At 33.7% G+C, this 20,164-nt stretch overlaps 12 protein-coding genes across 12 annotated transcripts; 9 read left to right on the forward strand and 3 right to left on the reverse strand.

The window, feature by feature from the left end:
- Positions 1-220: 220 nt before the first annotated feature.
- BX664DRAFT_278811 (CASP C terminal-domain-containing protein) lies at positions 221-3,137 on the forward strand. Its single transcript, XM_051541422.1, has 10 exons — positions 221-459; positions 514-570; positions 627-928; positions 991-1,189; positions 1,259-1,353; positions 1,428-1,483; positions 1,543-1,690; positions 1,760-1,843; positions 1,916-2,584; positions 2,648-3,137. Exons 1-10 carry the CDS (start codon positions 300-302, stop codon positions 3,041-3,043), a joined length of 2,166 nt encoding a protein of 721 aa, XP_051402141.1. The 5' UTR covers positions 221-299; the 3' UTR covers positions 3,044-3,137.
- A 63-nt stretch (positions 3,138-3,200) lies between these two features.
- BX664DRAFT_330334 (uncharacterized protein) lies at positions 3,201-5,559 on the reverse strand. The gene has a single exon (XM_051544958.1). It carries the CDS (start codon positions 5,530-5,532, stop codon positions 3,280-3,282), a length of 2,253 nt encoding a protein of 750 aa, XP_051402142.1. The 5' UTR covers positions 5,533-5,559; the 3' UTR covers positions 3,201-3,279.
- A 702-nt stretch (positions 5,560-6,261) lies between these two features.
- Positions 6,262-6,823, forward strand: BX664DRAFT_358108 (uncharacterized protein). The gene is made up of 2 exons (XM_051548004.1): positions 6,262-6,604; positions 6,686-6,823. The coding sequence occupies exons 1-2, from the start codon at positions 6,408-6,410 to the stop codon at positions 6,777-6,779; spliced, it is 291 nt and encodes a 96-aa protein (XP_051402143.1). The 5' UTR covers positions 6,262-6,407; the 3' UTR covers positions 6,780-6,823.
- A 706-nt stretch (positions 6,824-7,529) lies between these two features.
- On the forward strand, positions 7,530-8,044 carry BX664DRAFT_112594 (uncharacterized protein). Its single transcript, XM_051539715.1, has 2 exons — positions 7,530-7,735; positions 7,798-8,044. The coding sequence occupies exons 1-2, from the start codon at positions 7,590-7,592 to the stop codon at positions 7,943-7,945; spliced, it is 294 nt and encodes a 97-aa protein (XP_051402144.1). The 5' UTR covers positions 7,530-7,589; the 3' UTR covers positions 7,946-8,044.
- Positions 8,045-8,962: 918 nt separating this feature from the next.
- BX664DRAFT_348891 (uncharacterized protein) lies at positions 8,963-9,339 on the forward strand (the record flags this gene model as incomplete). Its single annotated transcript, XM_051547585.1, has 2 exons — positions 8,963-9,229; positions 9,316-9,339. 2 exons carry the CDS (start codon positions 8,963-8,965, stop codon positions 9,337-9,339), a joined length of 291 nt encoding a protein of 96 aa, XP_051402145.1.
- Positions 9,340-9,722: 383 nt separating this feature from the next.
- BX664DRAFT_348892 (uncharacterized protein) lies at positions 9,723-10,110 on the forward strand (the record flags this gene model as incomplete). Its single annotated transcript, XM_051547586.1, has 2 exons — positions 9,723-10,007; positions 10,087-10,110. The coding sequence occupies 2 exons, from the start codon at positions 9,723-9,725 to the stop codon at positions 10,108-10,110; spliced, it is 309 nt and encodes a 102-aa protein (XP_051402146.1).
- A 1,663-nt stretch (positions 10,111-11,773) lies between these two features.
- BX664DRAFT_313717 (uncharacterized protein) lies at positions 11,774-12,420 on the forward strand (the record flags this gene model as incomplete). Its single annotated transcript, XM_051542632.1, has 3 exons — positions 11,774-11,860; positions 12,066-12,323; positions 12,397-12,420. The coding sequence occupies 3 exons, from the start codon at positions 11,774-11,776 to the stop codon at positions 12,418-12,420; spliced, it is 369 nt and encodes a 122-aa protein (XP_051402147.1).
- A 714-nt stretch (positions 12,421-13,134) lies between these two features.
- Positions 13,135-13,542, forward strand: BX664DRAFT_372541 (uncharacterized protein; the record flags this gene model as incomplete). The annotated part of the gene is made up of 2 exons (XM_051548675.1): positions 13,135-13,305; positions 13,395-13,542. Exons 1-2 carry the CDS (start codon positions 13,160-13,162, stop codon positions 13,540-13,542), a joined length of 294 nt encoding a protein of 97 aa, XP_051402148.1. The 5' UTR covers positions 13,135-13,159.
- A 1,027-nt stretch (positions 13,543-14,569) lies between these two features.
- BX664DRAFT_372543 (uncharacterized protein) lies at positions 14,570-14,967 on the forward strand (the record flags this gene model as incomplete). Its single annotated transcript, XM_051548676.1, has 2 exons — positions 14,570-14,839; positions 14,934-14,967. 2 exons carry the CDS (start codon positions 14,570-14,572, stop codon positions 14,955-14,957), a joined length of 294 nt encoding a protein of 97 aa, XP_051402149.1. The 3' UTR covers positions 14,958-14,967.
- Positions 14,968-15,303: 336 nt separating this feature from the next.
- BX664DRAFT_358112 (uncharacterized protein) lies at positions 15,304-16,906 on the reverse strand. The gene is made up of 4 exons (XM_051548005.1): positions 16,383-16,906; positions 16,258-16,265; positions 15,795-16,181; positions 15,304-15,734 (listed from the first exon to the last, which is right to left on the reverse strand). Exons 1-4 carry the CDS (start codon positions 16,515-16,517, stop codon positions 15,539-15,541), a joined length of 726 nt encoding a protein of 241 aa, XP_051402150.1. The 5' UTR covers positions 16,518-16,906; the 3' UTR covers positions 15,304-15,538.
- Positions 16,907-17,053: 147 nt separating this feature from the next.
- BX664DRAFT_330344 (uncharacterized protein) lies at positions 17,054-17,968 on the forward strand. The gene has a single exon (XM_051544959.1). It carries the CDS (start codon positions 17,059-17,061, stop codon positions 17,875-17,877), a length of 819 nt encoding a protein of 272 aa, XP_051402151.1. The 5' UTR covers positions 17,054-17,058; the 3' UTR covers positions 17,878-17,968.
- Positions 17,969-18,260: 292 nt separating this feature from the next.
- BX664DRAFT_385083 (uncharacterized protein) lies at positions 18,261-19,435 on the reverse strand (the record flags this gene model as incomplete). The annotated part of the gene is made up of 3 exons (XM_051549222.1): positions 18,261-18,780; positions 18,963-19,205; positions 19,311-19,435. The coding sequence occupies 3 exons, from the start codon at positions 19,433-19,435 to the stop codon at positions 18,261-18,263; spliced, it is 888 nt and encodes a 295-aa protein (XP_051402152.1).
- Between the last annotated feature and the right edge of the window lie 729 nt (positions 19,436-20,164).

Consider the following 20,164-nt stretch of genomic DNA (forward strand, 5'->3'; position numbering starts at 1 on the left):
GTATTTGATAGTAATTCATCATTGTATTCCATTATCATGAATGAATAGATTATCCATTAGAATAATAAAAAAATAGTTTTGATCCATTACTTTTACAATTTGATCACAACTTAAAAAGGTACATATATATATGATCTTCAATCTTTTATTATATGCCTGGTTTTTTTTTTCCTTTGATCTCACGCGTACTTTCACTTTCCGCTAGTACAATTTTACTTTTTTTTTTTTTGTAATTTGAAAAATCTTCCTTTTCCTTCTTATTTTTTTTTATTTTTATCAACCACAATAGCTTGACTGGGATGGAGAAAAGTAACAACAACTTTTCAACAGCTATTCAGTTTTGGAAAGGTGTCAATTTATCAACATTACAACAAGATTTGGATGAACAAGGTCTGGCCATTGTTGGAAACCAAAAAGATGGTTTACTTTCTCGAAAGAAGTTAGCTGAACAAACAAGAGGTATTATGATGATATATATTATATAAACATACTTATTTAATTATATTCAAATAGAGTTTAAAAAGATGTCTGATGAAGAAAAACTACAACAATTAAAAGCATTATTGAAAGGTAATATTAGTGTTATTTATAACAAGAAAAAAAAACAACTCAATTTCTTTTTATAGGATATCAATCTGAAATTGATAGTATCACTCGTCGAACGAAATATGCAGAAAATTCCTTCTTGACTATTTACAAACTATTAGCCGATGCTCCAGATCCAACTCCTTTATTTGAAGCAGCTGTAGAACAAAGTGGCAAGTTAGTTGACCATGAAGCTACACAACAACAAACTTTACAACTACAACGTGAACTCGAAGAAGCAAAACAACAACTTGAACAATATCAAACAGTAGAAAAACAGAATAAAGAATTACGTCAAATCAATACAGAATTAAAGAAATCTATATCCAAATTGGAAACCAAGGTAATAATAGAAAAGAGTAGAAACAAAAAAAGAATATATAACATTTATATATATATATCTAGGTGGAGGAAAAGAAAACTGAAGATTTAGCTCAAAAGGAACAAGAAATGAAAAATCAATACAATGACAAGATTCGATCATATAAAGAAAGAGAACATGATTTACAACTACAATTGAATCAAGCTTTGGATCAATGGACTCAACTCAGGGCAACCCATGATGATACTCAGGCACAACTTATTAGTCATAATCAAAAATATGGTAAATGGATCATCAAAAAAAAAAAAGTAGATATATTACTGACTTTTTTTTTACTTTTTTTGTATATAGATCAAGAAGTGGTTGGGAAATTGGCAGAATTGGATATCATTATGATGGACTTGGAACGAGCAAATGCAAGAATAGTAGAACTTGAGAAAAAGAGTGTAAGCTATTAGAGTTAACTTTGATATATATGTATATATAATCTTACACTGTATCTCTCTTCCTTTATTACCAGGACGATTTGAAAAATGAACTTGTCGCTGCAATCGAAGCTCAACAAGATCAACAAGGGTAATTAAATTCATCATGTTTATATTACCATCTGTTTGCTAATCATACTTTATTAATAGAGGAGCCAGAACTGATATCGATGCCCAACATGAATTAGAAATCAACAAACTCATCAAGGATGTAGAAACTTACAAGGACTTGTTACAAAAATCCGAAGCAAGAAACAGCAAGAAAATCAAGGATTTGAATTCTGAAATCAAATCATTGGTATGCCAGTTGAAAAAAAAAGGGTCATCATTAGCTAAACTTTTTTCTTTTCTCGTCTTTATCCGTTAGACCGATTCAAACGAAGCTCTCAAGGTGAAATTGAAAGGATTTGATGATTATAGTGAAATCAAACGAGAACTAGATATCATGAAAGTATGATTAAAAAAAAAAAGGTCAAAAAAGAATGAGGATACTCATTACTCTCTTTTACACTGAATTATATAGTATGTCGAGTTCTCTACTGGCGGTGATGATGACGACGATAACTTGATCGACTTTAATGCAAAGGATGTTTTGAACAAAGATGTGATACAACATAGCTTGGAAGTGCAACTGATGGAGAAAAACAAAAAATTGGAAAACGATTTTACGCAACTCAAAGTGCGGTTTACTCAATTACAAAAAACATCAACGGAAGATCAGACCAAATTATCAACACTACAACAACAACTTGAAGAACAACAAAAATTGGTACAACGATTGGAAGAGGATTTGCTTCACCAAGTAGGCACAATGATCACAACTGACAAATCGAATACTCGACCCTCTACTGATTTGTCTCAATCATCATCATCAGCTACCATTGGATTAGGTCTGGATTCATCGGGCCAACCATCATCCCCGGATGTTTCTTCATCTTCATCATCATCAACGGCAATGCAAAAAGAGGATACCAATATCAAGGAAGGCAAGACCATTTTACCCATTGTGATCCAGCAACGTGACCGATTCCGTCAACGTAATGCCGAATTAGAACAGAAAAGCCGTAATGTAGAACAACAATTATATGAAATGCGCGCTGAAATGGATCGACTCCAACAAGACAATTTGAAACTTTATGAACGATTGAAATTTGTACATGTTTGGAAAGAAGAACAACAACGTGGTGCCACGGTAAATACAAAAAAAAAAAATATAAAAAAAAATGAACCTAATTTTTTTTTTAATATATTTCAGAATCGAACGACGACCATTCAAATGGGAGATCTCTCATCATCCTCTCGAAGAGAATTCAAGAAATCACCACCAGCATTAGGCAAAAGTAGTCATGGCTTTTTATCTGAAGAGGATGGCACTACTGATAAGTATGGCAAACTTTATGAAGAAAACATGAATCCATTTGCTCAATTCCATCGCAAAGAAGAAAAACGACGATACAATGCTTTGAACCCGGCTGACAAATTAACATTGAAAATGACTCGCATGATGTTCTCTCATCGATGGTCAAGATACTTTTTGATTGGCTATGCCCTTTTATTACATCTTTTGGTTGTCACCACCTTGTACCAACTCTCATTATGGGAATGCCGTCATGATCATGAATCACAATTACCCACTCTACAGAATGATTAGCATTCTATATACATCTAGTCTAGTTTTATACAATGACTTTAAAAATAAAATAAATATTTGTATTTTTTTTTTTAAAAAAAAAATTACTAAGGTTTATGGATCATATCTATAGGTCGACCTTAATGACTATTTCAGACAATCAACATACACACACACACACACAGATATATATATATATGGATACAGTATGTAAAATAAATAAATCTTTATTCTATTTACATATCTATCTATCTAATCTACAAGATCTTCTTTTTCCGTAATTCCATTTCAATAGTATGCAACTTGTCCATGATCATCGGCTTTGTATCGATACCGTATTTCCGAGCAAAACTTGCCAAGGTGTTGAATGTTTTTGCATTAGGTAATGGTTGTCGGCATTTCATCATGTGTTGAACCACGTCGCAGGCCATATTCCAACGTTGTTCATACGATCCACCTCCAGCACGACAAAGAAATTCCACATACGAGTTGTAATTATTGGTATTGAGATTGACATGTCGTCGTTGTAAAGATTGCCAGATCGCATGACCACGCGTCGTTTGACCATGATGACCACATGCATCAAGTACAATCGATACCGTTGTCGCATCCACATCCATCATTGTTGTTGTCATTGTGTCCCAAAGATATAAGACTTGATCGATTTGATCTGTACGATTATAACCATCCATCAATGCATTGTAAATGGTCATATCTGGATCCAGTGCCATGTCCATCTTGATCAATTGATGTATCTGTTCCAATCCATCCGCATCACGTCTTTGTCCACACCAGTGAAGCATAGCTGTATAGATATGTTTTGTGGGTTGAATCCGTAATTGTCGCATATCCATAAATAAGTCCAGTGCTGAATGCAAACCATCATCAGTATCGGTCAATGCTGAGATCACAGAAGTATAAAAGATACTATCTAGTTCAATCACAGGTTTTTGTCGTTGTGTTTGTAGTCCTTGTCGCTTTCGTTCTTGCTGCTTGTCATGTTGATCCCGTAAAACATGGTAGATTTCCATCGCATCGTTGACATGACCACCATGGATGTAGGCCAGTATCAAGCTTGTAAACGTTGCCACATCCGCCACCGCCTTCGTCCCATGTCGAAACACTCGATCATACAATGTTTGAGCCAAATCCGCACGACCATGTTTTGCCAATCCATGCATCAATCCATTATATGCCTTGCTATCCAATGCATACGAATGTTGATCAAGGTAGGTCCATAATTGTTCCATTGTTGCTTCATCATGGTTCCCTTTTGCTGCTACTGTGGCCAGACTGGACATCATCCGATCAAGTTCACCTTCGTCGATGGTTGCTATCGCTTCTTCAAATAACGCCAAAGCACCTGCTAAATTCCCCATCAAAGCTTCTGCATCCATCATGATCCCCAATGTCGTACTATCTGGTACAAGATATCCCTCTGTTTCCATTCGATGATAGAGAGCTGCGGCTTTTCCTGGATTCTGAAGTTGTTTCAATACACCATCTAAAAGAATGTTGCAGGTAATCGTATCCGGTACAAGTCCAGTCATTGTTTTTTGTGTCACCAAGTCGTGATAGAGTTCCAACGCACCATCTACATCGTTCATGACCGATATTTGAAAAGCAAGCATAGCATTGATAGTGGCGATATCCAATAATGGTTTTTGTTGATGACGACGATGATGATGATGATGTTTGCGATGTGTGGGTCGTTTTTCAAACAATGTTGTATATAGAGTGGTTCTTAGTTGATCATATAACATCTTTCCTAATTCTCTATCCTTTATTTCTGTGGCAATATGAAGCATAGTACTCTTCGTATATAAATCCGGTGAAAAAGGCATCGATGTATAAAGTGATATAGCGCGTTCCCATTTTCCAGCATGATCCAGCATAGCCAGCACAGTATTGTAAGAAGCCGTATCCAAGAGTTTTTTCCTATTATTATTATTATTTTCCAATTGTGAGAGAAGAGCCATTGCTTTTTCCACTGCACCCATCCGTTGATAACATCCCAAAAGTGTGTTGTAGGTGAACACAGTAGGAGAAAGATCATGTTGTTCTTTCATAAGAGTCATCACCTGAGCTGCCTTGTCAAGATCACCATGAACGCCATAGCAATACATGAGAGCATGATAGTCGAAATGATCCGGGACAAGTCCATACTGATGTGTCATTGCTTGTTGTTCCACCATGTTCTGTAACCATTCCAAATCTCGTATGTGTCGTCCTTTTCTTGCCAATAACAGTAACGGTCGCCATATCTTGAACCGATCCAAGGTATATTTATTGTTCAATAAGGCAAGTTTTTGCCTTGCTGTATCCAGTCGTCTTTGAAGAATGGCTTGTTGTAATCGGTATAATTCAGGTATTGATTGTTTGGTGAAAGATGATGAAGCATGTCTGATACTTTGTACTGGAAAAAAAGGAGAGTGACGAGAGACTATATTTAAAGGTTCAGGATGAAAAAGTCTTGTTGAAACAAACAAAACCTTTCGCCATGAGATCATTGAAGGTTAATCTTAAAAAAAAAAAAAAAAAAAGAGTTTCAAAGGAAAGAAGGAACAGTTTAAAAAAAAAAAAAAAAAAAAAAAAAAAAAAAAACACAAAACGCGTGGGCGGTGATTGAATGTTCAAGTCAACATGAACAATGAGTCTTAACCAGGATGTGAAAAATGAAATCAACGTGCAATTATTTAATCTTTTGAGAAAATGGTACTATTAATCTTATGTATCCTATTTGAATCACTGTAAAGTTCTGTTACGGCTTTTTTTTTTTTGTAACTGGGGTGATTGTTGTTTAATAGAGTCAATGGAGGATACTCTTATAATATATATATATATAATTTTATTCTTTTTTATTCCAAAATCATCATCCGAAAATTAATTTTGCAGCATACAATCCATTACGTTAGTCGCAAAACAGTATACATACCTGTACCAAAATTCATTTGTTCGTAAACTTTTTTTTTATTTTCACATTAAAAAAAAAAATGCTGTTGTTACCAAGAATGGAAAAATCCAGTACTCTGTCCAAAAAGGAAATGCTCAATCTTCTAGATTCACTCGTAACCATCAAGGAAGTTAACCCTTAAAAATAAAGAGTTGTACAAAAAAAAATAACATAACCCGGGTATTTGCATTCATTTCATATATTTAGTTATTTTGTCATACTCTACTCCATCATTCATCATCATATTGCGCCACAACTATCTTGAAAATAAGAATATACTCTTTTATTTTGTTTCTTTTCTTTTTCTTTCATTTTTCCCTCACTTTTTTTTTTTTTTTACAAAAACAAATTATTTATTTAAAAAGATGAAGTTTTCTTTGATTTTGACTGCTGGATTGGCCTTGGTGATGTCCTCTGGTGTGTTTGCTTGTGATGATGCCTGTAGAGCAACTGGTCAAAGTGCTGGCAAGTGTAACTACAAGTGTACCAATGCTTGTGGTATGGATCCTACTCATCATCGTAATGAATTCTTGGCTGGTCTTCAAAACCGAGGCTACAGTTGCAAATCTACTGGTGCTGCTACCCTTACTTGTAATTCCAGTGGAATGGGTGGTTGTTATGGACACAAGGTAAAAAAAAAAAAAAAAAAAAATAAAAGATATGATTGATATTTTCAACTCAATTCTTCTTGGTTACTTGTACGTTTTTAGTGGACCTGTGGCAGAAACTGTTAAAAGGATTCTATTCATGATCTATTATATGTACTATTATTATGTATTCTTTCTTTTTTTCTCTGTTATCTGAATAAAATTTATCCTATTTACAGAATTTGTGAACTATTTTTTTTTTTTGTTGTCTCTATTGATTTGTTAATATTGTGGTGATGACGGGATGATGATGGATGATGTCGAATGTGCTGTACTTGTATAGATTGGTTTGATATCCTTTTTTTTTCTTTTGTATTTTTTTTACTTGTATCTATTATTATAATAATGCTTTTTCAATTATTCCTGTTTGTGACGATGGTTTCTTTACAGTCAACTCTAATGATTACTTTGTATAAAAAATGCCTTAGTTCTTTATTAGTATTTATGTAATACCATCCAATAACCAAAAATAGGAAAAAGTATCCTATTTAATGTTCTGATTACCTGGTATTCCATCCTACAACATGTTTTCTGCATTTTCCATCATCCATATAGATCCCTGTTTTACTTTCCTGATAAGATAATAGATTCTTGCATAGCCACCTTTGTCACTCCATGCAACCTTTTGTACTATGAATATTCCTCCCCCCAAAAGAAAAAAAAAATAGATCCATACGTGATTTATTTTGAAAGTTTAAAAAAAAAAAAAAAGAGAGAGAGAGAATGAATAAGATGTAGTGTAGGTTGTACAACTGAGGCTGTACCTTCTCTCTTTTTTTTTTTTGATTCTGTGCAATAATGTGTTATGGTTGCATGAGCAACTCAATGAAAAAAAAATCATCTGAATAAAGTCAACTCCGTACACTTGTTTTAATATAAATACATCATGTTTTCGATGCCATCGACCTTTTTTTTCTTCTTTTATTATTATCCTCAACAACTTAACAAATAAATCCAAATCTCAAGAATGAAGTCCTCTATCTCCTTTGTGTTCATGGTCTTGATGGCTTGTATTGCTATGGTTTATGCTTGTGACAATGCTTGCGTTGGTTCTTCTGAACGTAATGGTCGCTGTTACTACTCTTGCACTGAAAACAGATGTAACATGAGCGGGTAATGTATTGATGATCATCATATATATGTACTTTTGCTCACCCATTTTTTTTTTATCTTAGTGCTCATCATCAAGGTCAATTCTTGGGTGCACTTTCCGATAAGGGTTATGATTGCCGTCCTGAAGGTGCTACCTCTTTGTCTTGCAAAAAGACTCCTTCTTTCGGTGGATGCTTCACTCACAAATGGACTTGCGGTCGTGGTTGTTAAGTACATCGATCACTCCTGTAGTTTAGTTAGTTTTCTTTTATATGATGAAATAAAAAAATATAAAAGTTATTTCTTCTATCACTTTGTCCGATAATGTACCTGAATAGTATTCTTTTCATATTTTTTTTTTCTTCTTTTTTGCTTTTTTTTTTGGGGGGGAGATGTTGTTGAAATCGATCAGATTGAGTTTCGGCATATTACCGGCACACAAAAAAGGAAATAAAGTCAATACCAGGGATTCACCAAAAAAAAAAAAAGGAAAAAAGGAAAAAATAAGACAAAATTGGTGATCTATTTCTCTGGAATGAGGTGGCACGATATGGCGTATTATAGTATAAACCGATCTTTCAGGTATCTTATTGAACTCCCGCTGTAGCACGAAACAAACTCTAATAATAAATGGACATAAGGTTGATTGAATAAAATGGGGGAAATTTTCTTCTTTTTCCTTAAAAAAGAGGTTGCGCCAGAAAGCGTCATGTATTCTAAGAATGTTTCAGAAAAGGTAAACCTATGTTAAACTGATTGACTGTGCCTCATTTTTTTTCTTATATATCATCAATTGTGGGAACCTTGTCCCTTCGATCTGTTTCCAGCTTGGTAACAAAAGAGTCACCTTGATGCTGGCTATATTGCTATGCTAGGCTGATTTTTTTTTTTCATGATGTGGAGGTTGATGATGATGGATGATGAGAACGGATGAAGTTATGATATTATGAAAGAATGACAAATGGAGATAAAATGCTATAGGATGAGTACATGGATAATGGATGGTTGAATGATGACTTGCTGTGTTATAAGCAAGGATGGATGATGGTTACAGAAAGATGATGATTTTTACAAAGGGGCTGATGGTAGTACGTTGATGATTACTTATTATCGTTACTTCAATGATAAATCTTTTTTTTTTTTTTTTTACGGAAAGTCTAGAAAGTATACTTTGTAAACTATAAAAAGGACTAGGAATGATTGGACATCCCCATTTATTTAACTTTTTTTTTTCATTAACTAATAATGATGTTAATCAAATCAGTTTCTTTGGCTCTCCTTGTGGTCGTTTCTTCTTCTGTTGCCATGGCATGTGACAATGCTTGTACGTATAGCAGCACTAAGGCTGGTCGTTGCTGGTACACCTGTGCTGATCGATGTTCCTGGACTGGTGGTCATCATCGTGATGAATTCTTGGGTGGATTACAAAATCGCGGCTATTCCTGTCGACCTGAAGGATGGAACACCTTATCATGTTCTACTACTGGTGATTTCGGTTCTTGTAAATCTCACAAGGTAATGATGATAAGAAGTAAAATTTTAGTATCTCTTTTGTGATGATATTCATCTTTTTTTTTTTTTTTTTTTTGATCGTTCTCTAGTGGACTTGTGGAGCAGGCTGTTAAATTAGTATCATTTTGACAAAATAAGACCTTCTAAATAAAAAAAAGAACTACTTCTATTTTTTTTTTTTGTGTCCTGTACATGGTTTTATTTTTTCTTGTATGCTTGCCATTTTTGAAATCAATGCATAAATATGTAACATGATGAAGTGACATTGACCCAGGTTTAAGAAACCACTTTTTTTTTTTACTCAGCTCCACGGAGCTGTTTGTGATCAACTTTAATTATATCAAGAATCTTTGATTTCCATTGAACGATCATAAAACAGCCACAATTGTACTACGTCTTCAAAACGAGAATGGTTCATAAGAAAAAGAATCAATGTCTTCTCATTTTATTACTTTACGCTCAATCATCACAAAAAAAAAAAAAAAAAAAAAAGATGATGAAATCCATTGCTTCCTTGCTTATATTATCTGTTCTTTGTATCATTCTATCGTTGGCGACTCGTGTGTCTGCCTGTGACAATGCATGCTCCTTTGCATCAGATCGGAACAATCGTTGTTACTACACTTGCTGGGAGAACAGATGTAATTTCAGTGGTAGTCATCATCGTGATGAGTTCCTCAATGGTCTTCAATCCAGAGGTTATTCTTGTCGTCCCGAAGGTGCAGTCAATACCTTGTCTTGTGCTAAAACTAATAATTTTGGCGCCTGTACTAGTCATAAGGTAAGTCATCTATGAAAGAATATATACATCATGTTATTTAACTTGTTTTTTTTCTATATATATTACTTGCACTTTTTAGTGGACCTGTGGTAGAAACTGCTAAAGATAATGGTTATAGTAAACTTACGAAAAAGAATCAAAAATCCATATCAATAGCTATTATATCGTTTTATTTATATTATTCTTACTCAAAATAAAGTCAAAATCCATTAAAAAAAAAGAGAGAGAGAGAGAGGGAGATAGAAGGTCTAGGAGCGTGATCTCCGTGATTCATTTGATGATGATGATGATGATCCTTATATGGTATCGTGAATCGTAGCTAAGAAAGATATGACAAACTCAGAGGTTTAGTAGAGTAGCAAAGAAACTTTCCGTTGAGCCTTACTTTCAGTTGAAGGAATACGATTTCTATGCTGCAGTCAGAAACTAATAGTATTAAGCTTGTTCATCTTCAGTTGATTATTTATTATTGTGAATTCAGCAATGAACTTTTTTTGTTTTTTTTAAAAAAAAGAATCGAGTTTATTGGAATAAAAAATAGAATAAAAATCTAGACTAAACATATCCTAGTCTATTCCTGCTGCTAGTATCTTTGTCGCATACCCTTTTTTTTCCAGAAGAAATAGTATCTCTTCTGGTCGCTATTGATAATCTTTCCAACTAAGTGTTTGATGGCTGTCACATCGACCAGATCATATCTTGCTGGCTTGTTTTCAGACCGCATGCAGTACATGGAATTGTCATATGAGTAGTATGTTTGGTAAAACCGACATGCGACCTGCGTGCAAAGGTGAACGTAGAAGCGTCTAGGATAGCATTCTTGGAATAAACCACTAGAGAGCCACTATCTTGGATAATTCCATGAATATCAATACACTCCTTGTCATATAATAAAATGTGGTTGATATCCCTATAAAAAAAATAAAAATAGAAATATAAATTGTGACCAATCTCCAGCATCTTTCGTCTTACCGATTGTTTAAAAAGCAAATGATGCCATACAGGAATGAATTCCGTTGACATACAAAAGTAGTTGGAATAAAAATAAAATAAAAAAAAAACTTTATTGAATAGAAAGTATAACCACTAGTGACCACATATTGATAAAATAAAAATATATAAAAAAAAAGTGAATGGAGAAGAAAGAAAGAGTGAAAAAAAAAGTAAAAAGTTACGCGTACCAAATGATTCAAAGAGAACAAAAAATAGGACTTTGAAAATCATTCTGATAGACAGGAATGTTGTTCCTCTGATCAAAAGAATTGATAAACTATGTCGATACGTTTGTCATAGAAATCACATGTACCAACAAAAAGGATGTATTTAATATACTATTAATGATTCATTATGATAAGACATTCTTTATCATTGTTTCATTTTAAGCTCTTTTGCTCAAGGGAATATTTCTATTGGTTAGACTAGGCGCAGGATGATTGATCTTCAAAGTCCTAACTCTTTTTTATCTTTTCGTTAATTATTTTTGTTTCTCTTTCTCTTTTACTTTCCATTGACTTTTTTTTACTGTTTTAATACATTCAGATCATTAGTCTATACGTACTTTTTGTTCAATAAAGTTTTTTTTTTATTCTTTTTACTTTACGCAATGTGTTGACACGAAAGACGATAGTGGTTGAAAGGTGAATCCTCAACCTTTTTTCATTGATCAGGGAAAATTTTGTATATAAGTATGAGCATCCGTAGGTTCTTTTCCTGTAAACTGTGTTATGTAATAATATTTATATATATGTATATATGTGATTGAACGAATGAGTGAAAGGTTGTACCAAAATATTCTGTCTGAGGTAATGGTCGATCTTCTAAATTCTCATTGTTCAAAAAAGTTCATCCTCAAAGTAAATTGTAACACAAATAAATCCAGGTATTTTCATTCATATCATATATTTGGTTAGTTTCGGTCATGCCCTACATTATCATTCATCATCTTGAGCCACACCCATCTTGAAAATAACAGTACACTCTTTTATTTCTTTTCTTTTTCTTTCGCTTTTCCCTCACTTTTTTTTTTCCTTAAACAAATTATTTATTTGCAAAATGAAGTTTTTTTTGATGTTAACTACTGGATTGGCCTTGATGATATCCTCTAGTGTATTTGCTTGTGATGATGCCTGTATGTCTACTGGTGAAAGTTTTGGCAAGTGTAATTATAGGTGTCTCGATGCTTGTTACACTCCTGCTTTTCATCATCGTAATGAATTTTTGGCTGGTCTTCAAGTCAGAGGTTACAACTGCGTATCAACTGGTTATGATACTCTTTCTTGCGACTCCAATGGAATGGGTGGATGTTATGGACACAAGGTAAAAAAAATAAAAATAAAAGATATGATTGATATTTTCAACTCAATTCTTCTTGGCTATTTGTGCTTTTTAGTGGACCTGTGGCAGAAACTGTTAAAAGAATCAAGCCATATTCTACTCATGATCTATTCTATGTACTATTATTATGTATTCTTTCTGTTTTTTTTTTTTTTTTTCTGTTATACGAATAAAAAAAGTTATTTTATTTACGGAATGATATCTATTGTTCTGTTCTATTGATTTTTTTTTTTACTATTGTCGGGATATCTGGACGATGATGTATAGACTGATATGACCTCTTATCTTTCTTTTTTTTTTTTTTTACTTGCATCTATTATGATGATTTTTCAATTCACTCTGTTTGTAATGATAATCGGCTTGTTGATTAACTATAACAAATTTTCCGTCTTTTCCGTCATCCATGTAGATCAAACCTAGAACATGTTTTCTGTTTTTTACATCATCCCAATAAATGGTTGTTTTTAATTTCCTGGTGTGATAATAAACTTTTGCTTCGCCATCTTTGTAACTCCATGCAACTTTGTTAATATGAATGCCCCAGTCCAAAAAAAAAAAAGAAAGAAAATAGAGAAAGAGAAAAATCGAATAAAATATAGTGCAAGTTGTACAACTGAGGCTGTATCTTTTTTTTTGGATTTCGTGCGATGATGTGTTTATGGTGCATGAACAAGCCAAAAAAGAAAAAAAGAGAGATCATACGGGATGAAGTCAACTCCGTGCACTTGATTTAATATAAATACATCATGTTTTCGATCTTCTCGACTTTTTTTTTTGTATTCATCTTAACAACTTAAAGACAAATCCAAATCTCAAGAATGAAGTCCTCTATCTCCTTTGTGTTCATGGTTTTGATGGCCTGTATTGCTATGGTCTCTGCTTGTACCAATGCTTGTGCTGGTGTTTCCGAACGTGATGGCCGCTGTTACTACTCTTGCATTGAAAACAGTTGCAATTTGAGCGGGTAATACATTGATGATAATCATCATAGATAATATATATTATTTTTTTTTTTTTACTCATCATTCTCATCTTTGTCTTTCTTCTCTTTAGTTCTCATCATCAAGGTCAATTCTTGGGTGCTCTTTCTGATAGGGGTTATGATTGCCGTCCCGAAGGTGCTACGTCTTTGTCTTGTACCAAGACCCCTGATTTCGGTGGATGCTTCACTCACAAGTGGACTTGTGGATTTGGATGTTAATTCATTCTTACTTTTATTGAATATTCCTCTTACTTGTAGTTCTATCTATTTAGTATTTTCTCTTGTTTTCTTTTTTTTTTTCTTATATGATGAAATAAATATATCAGTGGATTCTTTTCCTCTATCGCTTTTTTTAAACATTGTATTTAAAATATGCTCCTTTTGGTTTTTGGGGAAACGTTCAAATCGAATCTAATCAGATTAAGTTTCGGCATATGATTAAAAAAAGTCAGAACCTGGGATTTACAGAAAAAAAAAAAAATAAAGACAAGATGGATCATAACTTTTCCCCTGGAATGATGTGATACGATATGGCGCAATCAGCATACTATGGCATAAATGGTTAGTACAGGCAGAAAAAAAAAGAATCATTCTGAAATATAAATTAAAAAACCAAACATGCGTAAGATTGGCTGAAAATTTTCTGGTTTTTTTTTCTTTTTCCTTAAAAAGAAAAGTGCGATAAAAAAGTATCATGATTTGAGAAATATGACAGAAAAGGTAAATCTATGTTAAACGAATTGGCTTTGCCTCATTTTTTATTAATTCTGGGAACCCCTGTGCCTTGTACTTTTGGTGTGATTCAGAAGCGTAACCTTGATCCAGGTTTTATGTTACTATACGCTGATTTGCACCATCACGTTAGATCTTGGTAACGTATCATACTGGGTGACATATGATCATGAATGAATAAATGATAATAGATGAAATGTGATGATGAACGTATGAAGGTATGAATAACGGATAGATTGAAAGATTGAACGATATGTTGCGAGTGGTTATGGGTGATGATTAAAAGAACATGCTGGTTCTTATAAAGGAGCTGATGGTAGTATGCTGCACACCTCTCAGATGATTACCTCTCATTGCTAGTTCATTGATGAATTACTGTATTTTTTTTTTTTTTTTTTTTTTTTTTTTTTTTTTTTTTTTTACAACAAATCTAGAAAATCTACTTTGTAAAACTATAAAAAGAACTAAGAAGACTGAATAGCCCCTTAACTTTTTTTTTCATTAAATAATAATGATGTTGATCAAATCTGTTTCTTTGGCTCTTCTTGTGGTCGCATCTTCTTCTTCTGTTGTCATGGCATGCGATGATGCTTGTATTTCTAGGGGTGCTACGGGTGGTCGTTGCTGGTATACATGTGCTGATCGATGTTCCAGGACTGGTAGTTATCATCGTGATGAATTTTTGGGTGGATTGCAAAGCCGTGGTTATTCGTGCCAACCTGAAGGATGGAATACCTTATCATGTGCTACTACTGATGGATTCGGTGCTTGTACATCTCACAAGGTAATGATTATCAAAGATGAAATATAAGTATCCCTTTCATGACGGTATTCATCTTGTTTTTTTTTTTTTTTTTTTTTTTGTGATCGTTCTCTAGTGGACTTGTGGAGCAGGCTGTTAAATTAGTATTACTATGATAAAATAAGATTTTCTAAATAAATAAAAAAAAATTGTGTTCTACACTTTGTACACTTGCCATTTTTGAAATCAATGCAGAAAAGTATATTTTTGGCTTGTACTTTTGTGATCAACCTTAATTATATGAAACTTTCGATCATAGAACAGCCATAATTGTACTACTCTCCAAAATGAAAATGACTATCCGTCATAAGTAAAAGAACCAGTTGTTTTGCTACTTTACCCTCAATCATCATTAAAAAAAAAAAAAAAATTCCTTTTTCTGTATCATCATGTGACAATATATCCTTCTTTACATCAGATCGAAATAATCATTGTTACTACACCGATTGGAAAAATAAATGTTGTTTTTATTGATAAATATATATATATATATTTGATAAAACACTAACTAGAGAAGGTAAGCATCACTGGATAATTTCATTTCATTCGTCGTTTGAGTTGCTGGCATTACCTGCTGTTGTTTATCATAGAATTTGAATGATTGAATTAGCGAAACACGATTTGCCAAAGTACACATTTCCGATGTTTGTTGCAAGCACATCCAATAGAGGTATAACTACTTTATAACAGAGCAGCACCAAGAATTATCGTGAGATCCAGATTGTTTCTAAGATTCCTAGTAAGATTCCGAATCTTTTCGTTTTTGTACCTGGTACTTCTTTGAGGTGACATGATGTTACCGCAAAATTCTAAAGCGTCCGATTTCTTGTTTGGTTTTGCCACAATCTTGTTCGGTGTTGCATAAGGGTTTTTCGTACTAATATAATAAAATCATTCGGAAGGCTAATGTTGGCTACCTTGTTTTGCTCCAATCTACAACTGTGTTATTCCATTCATGATTGCAAATCCATAACGCTTCCAATCAGGTCTTATACCATTGTTATATCTTTGGCGTTGATTTTGTCGGGTAAGAGTAGGCGATCGGTTACCGTGAGACATATGGTGATCAATAAGCTTCCACATATTCGCTGCTGCATTTTTGTCTCTGTTATGTATCCGATTACAACCGCCGCAATACATGAGCGTGTATACTTCGTTGTTATCTACAGTGAAGTGTTCCATTCTAATGTCGCAATTCCGTAATCCGTTCCAGATGATAATATAATTATTCATATCCAAATCAGCAGTTATGTGTCTTGGATCGTCTTTCAATTGAGAAGTAGCAAATCTTGATGTGGACTTTTCCTTACTTGGTTTCCCATATCTACATCAAAATCAGAGGATAGTAATGATTTTTGATATCGTTTTCATTCTTTCCCATGTTTCGTAGTGTTTGTAACAAGTTGTCCTTTAAGTAAAAATAGTAGAAAACAATAGTAATATATAAGTAAAATAGTAGAACCAACAATAGCAATATAGTAAAAAAAAAAAAAAAAAAAAAAAAAAAAAAAAGGAGTATATATACCTTGATTTTCTGGTAGTTGAACTTATCATTTGTCACCAAATCATCCTGGATGCCATATGCTGTTGCTTTCCTTGCTTGTTTCCCTAAAGCTTGCCTTGTCAACCAACCTGCATATACCCTTAGAGTACCATTCATTCTTTTCCCATATATTTTGAGAGTAGAATCCTATAGTAGTGTTCGAAGTTTCGCATCATATGGATAACAGATAGAATAACACTTTTGGGAAAACATTGGCAATAGATTCAGAAGACAGAATTCCTGTTTGGTGACAAAGGTGATTGGGCTGCGTTATGTGTATACAATCTTCATTCATTTTGCTTGAGAATCCATTGGTAACTTCCTTATTCCTCCTTGACAATCCAAACTTCAGCGACAAGGAATATTGATTTGTGTCGTAATGTTGTCAGAAAAAAGATAAAAAAAAATGATAAAAAAATAATAAAGAAAAGAAAAGAAAGAGAAAAAGCAGTTTTTCTTTTTATCAGAAAGCGGAAAATCAAAAATAACTGAATAATGCGTACTCTGTCCATACACACCATATAACTACTTTCATATGATAGTCAACAAAAAGATCACAAGACGTCCACAAATTGGGAACACGCAGCAGAGAAGAAAATAAAAAAGAAACGCGATCCACAACAAAACAAACACTGTTACTTTCAACACCATACGAAACATGCGTCACCAAAGTCACTTTAATATCTATGACTTTCGTCAAAACACTTCCCTCTTTCGAGAACACGAAGAAACGCGTTTACGTATCAATATTCAGTCAACGAATGACATGTCGCTCATTTTCAACACAAACAACGATGACACTCCATTGACTAATTTACAAGAGTTGGTATTGGAAACATTCGATGAATCCATTATCATAAACTTTGTAGCATCGGAGGAAGACGGACTCACCAGCAACCAACGACGTTTTCTGGGAAAATTAAAGCGAGTACTGCGGAATAATGATGATAGCAATATCCCAAATAACGAAAGGTATATTAGTGACTTGGCCAGCTTTTTATGTGAACAAGCAAATTTGGACGAAGGACTCAATTTGAAGATGGAACCTTGTCTATTACGATTGGCTGTCGGCGAAGAAAGATTTACTGCGAATGTAGATAAAGTTGGACAACGTGGCGAGCAATTGATTTGGCTGCTTCAAGTAGACGCACATCGAAATAGTACCTCCTATAAACATGGTGATCTACAATTGGCTTGTGCGATGATTGCCGCTATTGAACTCAATTACATTCTTTTCGATAGGATTAGACCCAGCAAACTAGTGGGGATGAAATTCATGGCAGGTACCGTCTATTTTTATAGTATGAAAGCGACAGAAGGATACATCAATGAACTACTTGGGGGTTTGCCACAACATGAACAAATCAATATTCATCGATTTCCTCAACATGGATTTTCTCTCGCCGATCCTACTGAACGAAAGGAGATACTGAAATGTTTGTCACTCTTGTACAGAGAAGCTTTATCCATCGATTAAAGAAAAAAAAACATTATATTGACAAATACGTAGTTTAGTACGATTCATCTCTTTCTTTTTTTTTATTTTATTTTAAAAAAACCAAATAAACACAAATACTTATGATTGCAATGACCTATGATGTGAAAGGATAATTTACTAACATCAGCATAAAAGTAATCGAATTTACATGAGAAAAGAAATTTATATGGATGACAAGATTAAAAAAAAAAAAAAAAAAAGACAACAACTAATATGATATATGTTTAAAAAAGACCGAGAGAAAAAGAAAGAATGATTCAAAACAAATAATCCTTTATTATATATACGTAAAAAAAAAAGGCATAAAAAAGAAGGGAAACAGAAGATGCTATATCATATCTTCATAGATCATGCATGGGTTTTCACCTAAGTAATGTAATGAATATCCATGGCGGGCGCGTCGTTCCTCTGCACGCTCCAGGGCTGTTCTTGTTGATACATTCCTTTCCACAGAGTACTTGTTGATCTGGTCGATAATCCGGCGTCTTCGACTGTAAAACTTTCTTTCCTTGCTGTCCTTCCTCCACTGCGATCCCCCAACGTTTTTCTAAATCGTCCACTGCGTAACCACCGGTAAGCCCAACGTACCATTCTCTCCACAAGTCATCCAGTGATTTTATAGCACGATTCATCCGGTAAAGAGGCGGCACCTGATGATTTGTATTTGGCGTTGACGGTGAGGATGATGTTGAGACATGTTGATGAGCGGATGGCACTGGTGTCGAAGTTGCAACGACAGAGGAATTACCATCATTGAAGTTGATATTTAGACTGAGTGTTGCCCTTCCAGTCACCAACTGTGAGATGTAATCGTTTGTTGTAGATGATGTTGATCGATGTGCTTCCATTTGACGTGATAGATCCTCGTGGATCGTTCGTAACCTTTGTTCAATGATTGGTACACAACGTTGCAATAAGAGTGAGCTTGGATCATCTTCTTGAACAGCGATACCTAGAAGTTAGACTGAAAAGGAAAAGATGAGAAGATCAGTTTATACCGACAATGCACTATCAAATCACAAAAAAAAAAAAGTGTATGTCATTGTCTTATTTCATTGACTTACCAATCATTTGGAAAGATAGCATGGTCTTGTGATGATGTTGAAGGATGCTCTCTTTGCTGAACATCCCCAGTCGAATCAAATCCTTGGCAATGGCATAATTGTTGGAAGATTAAACGAGTGTCACCGGAATTGATGGTAACATTGCTACTGGACACAATGTTGTGGATAACTTTTTTTTTTCTTGTTCGAAGCTGAAGATTGAGGTCACTGTTCCCATCATGTCTTGAATTGCCTCTTTGTGAACTATAAGTAAAAGAAAACACAAAAGGTAAAAATCAGAATTATTATGTAAACTCGTCGTTTATTTTTCAATAAATACATTACCTTTCCCTCTGTCTTCAAGCGCACCACGTAATACCCATTCCAATGTGCAATTTATAGAGGAAGCTGTTCAGTAAGGACTGATATTCCGATAATAAAAGATACGCCTGTTGAAAGTTGAGATGCTTGTGTCGTCGTTGGTCTTTTTCCATACCAGAAAATCCTACAAATGTCAATGAACCATAGTGCTTTCTTCGAGAAAAAGATTTGTAAACGTAGAATCAGTCATTCAAGATACTTTCCACAATAGTTGGCTGCGCAAGTCATTAAAAAAGTGCTTGAGATTATGCAGAGATATGCCCAGAAGAAAGAAAAGAAAAAAAATTCCGTAAGCGAAAGAATTCGTAATGTTGTTCGTGAATAAAATCGACTTTTTTATTTTGGTGACTGTTTCCAAAAAAATCATCATGTTGCTGAAATTAAAAATATGAGACAAGGAGATTTCTTCCTTCTTAACAATTAAACTGTTATGTATTTATTTGTTTTTGGGTGGATGATTGTTTTAAGTAGTTGAGGGATATTATTATTAATATAATAATATTGATGATGGTTGAATGTAGTGAGCACCAGTTCTTTTATATAAAAAGAACAAAATATATCTTGATAAAAAAAAAATATAGTAATCCAAATATGGAAGTAGATGTCTTGATGATGATCACTCTTGATGATGATCAAATAAAATAATAATATATAAAGACTTGAATATAACTTGATAATAAAATAATAAATATAAAACTTAAGATGATTATTTCTTAAGAGTGGCCAAGATGATTTGATTATACAATCTTTTATTTTATAAAATTGATTTGATCTTTGACAAAGAGAAAAAATATATAAACTACTAGACGTATTTATACTAAAACTAAAGATTATTTTTAGAT

Source organism: Halteromyces radiatus (assembly GCF_025201355.1).
Source record: "Halteromyces radiatus strain CBS 162.75 chromosome Unknown BX664scaffold_3, whole genome shotgun sequence".
In the NCBI taxonomy this organism is placed as follows: Eukaryota; Fungi; Mucoromycota; class Mucoromycetes; order Mucorales; family Cunninghamellaceae; genus Halteromyces; species Halteromyces radiatus.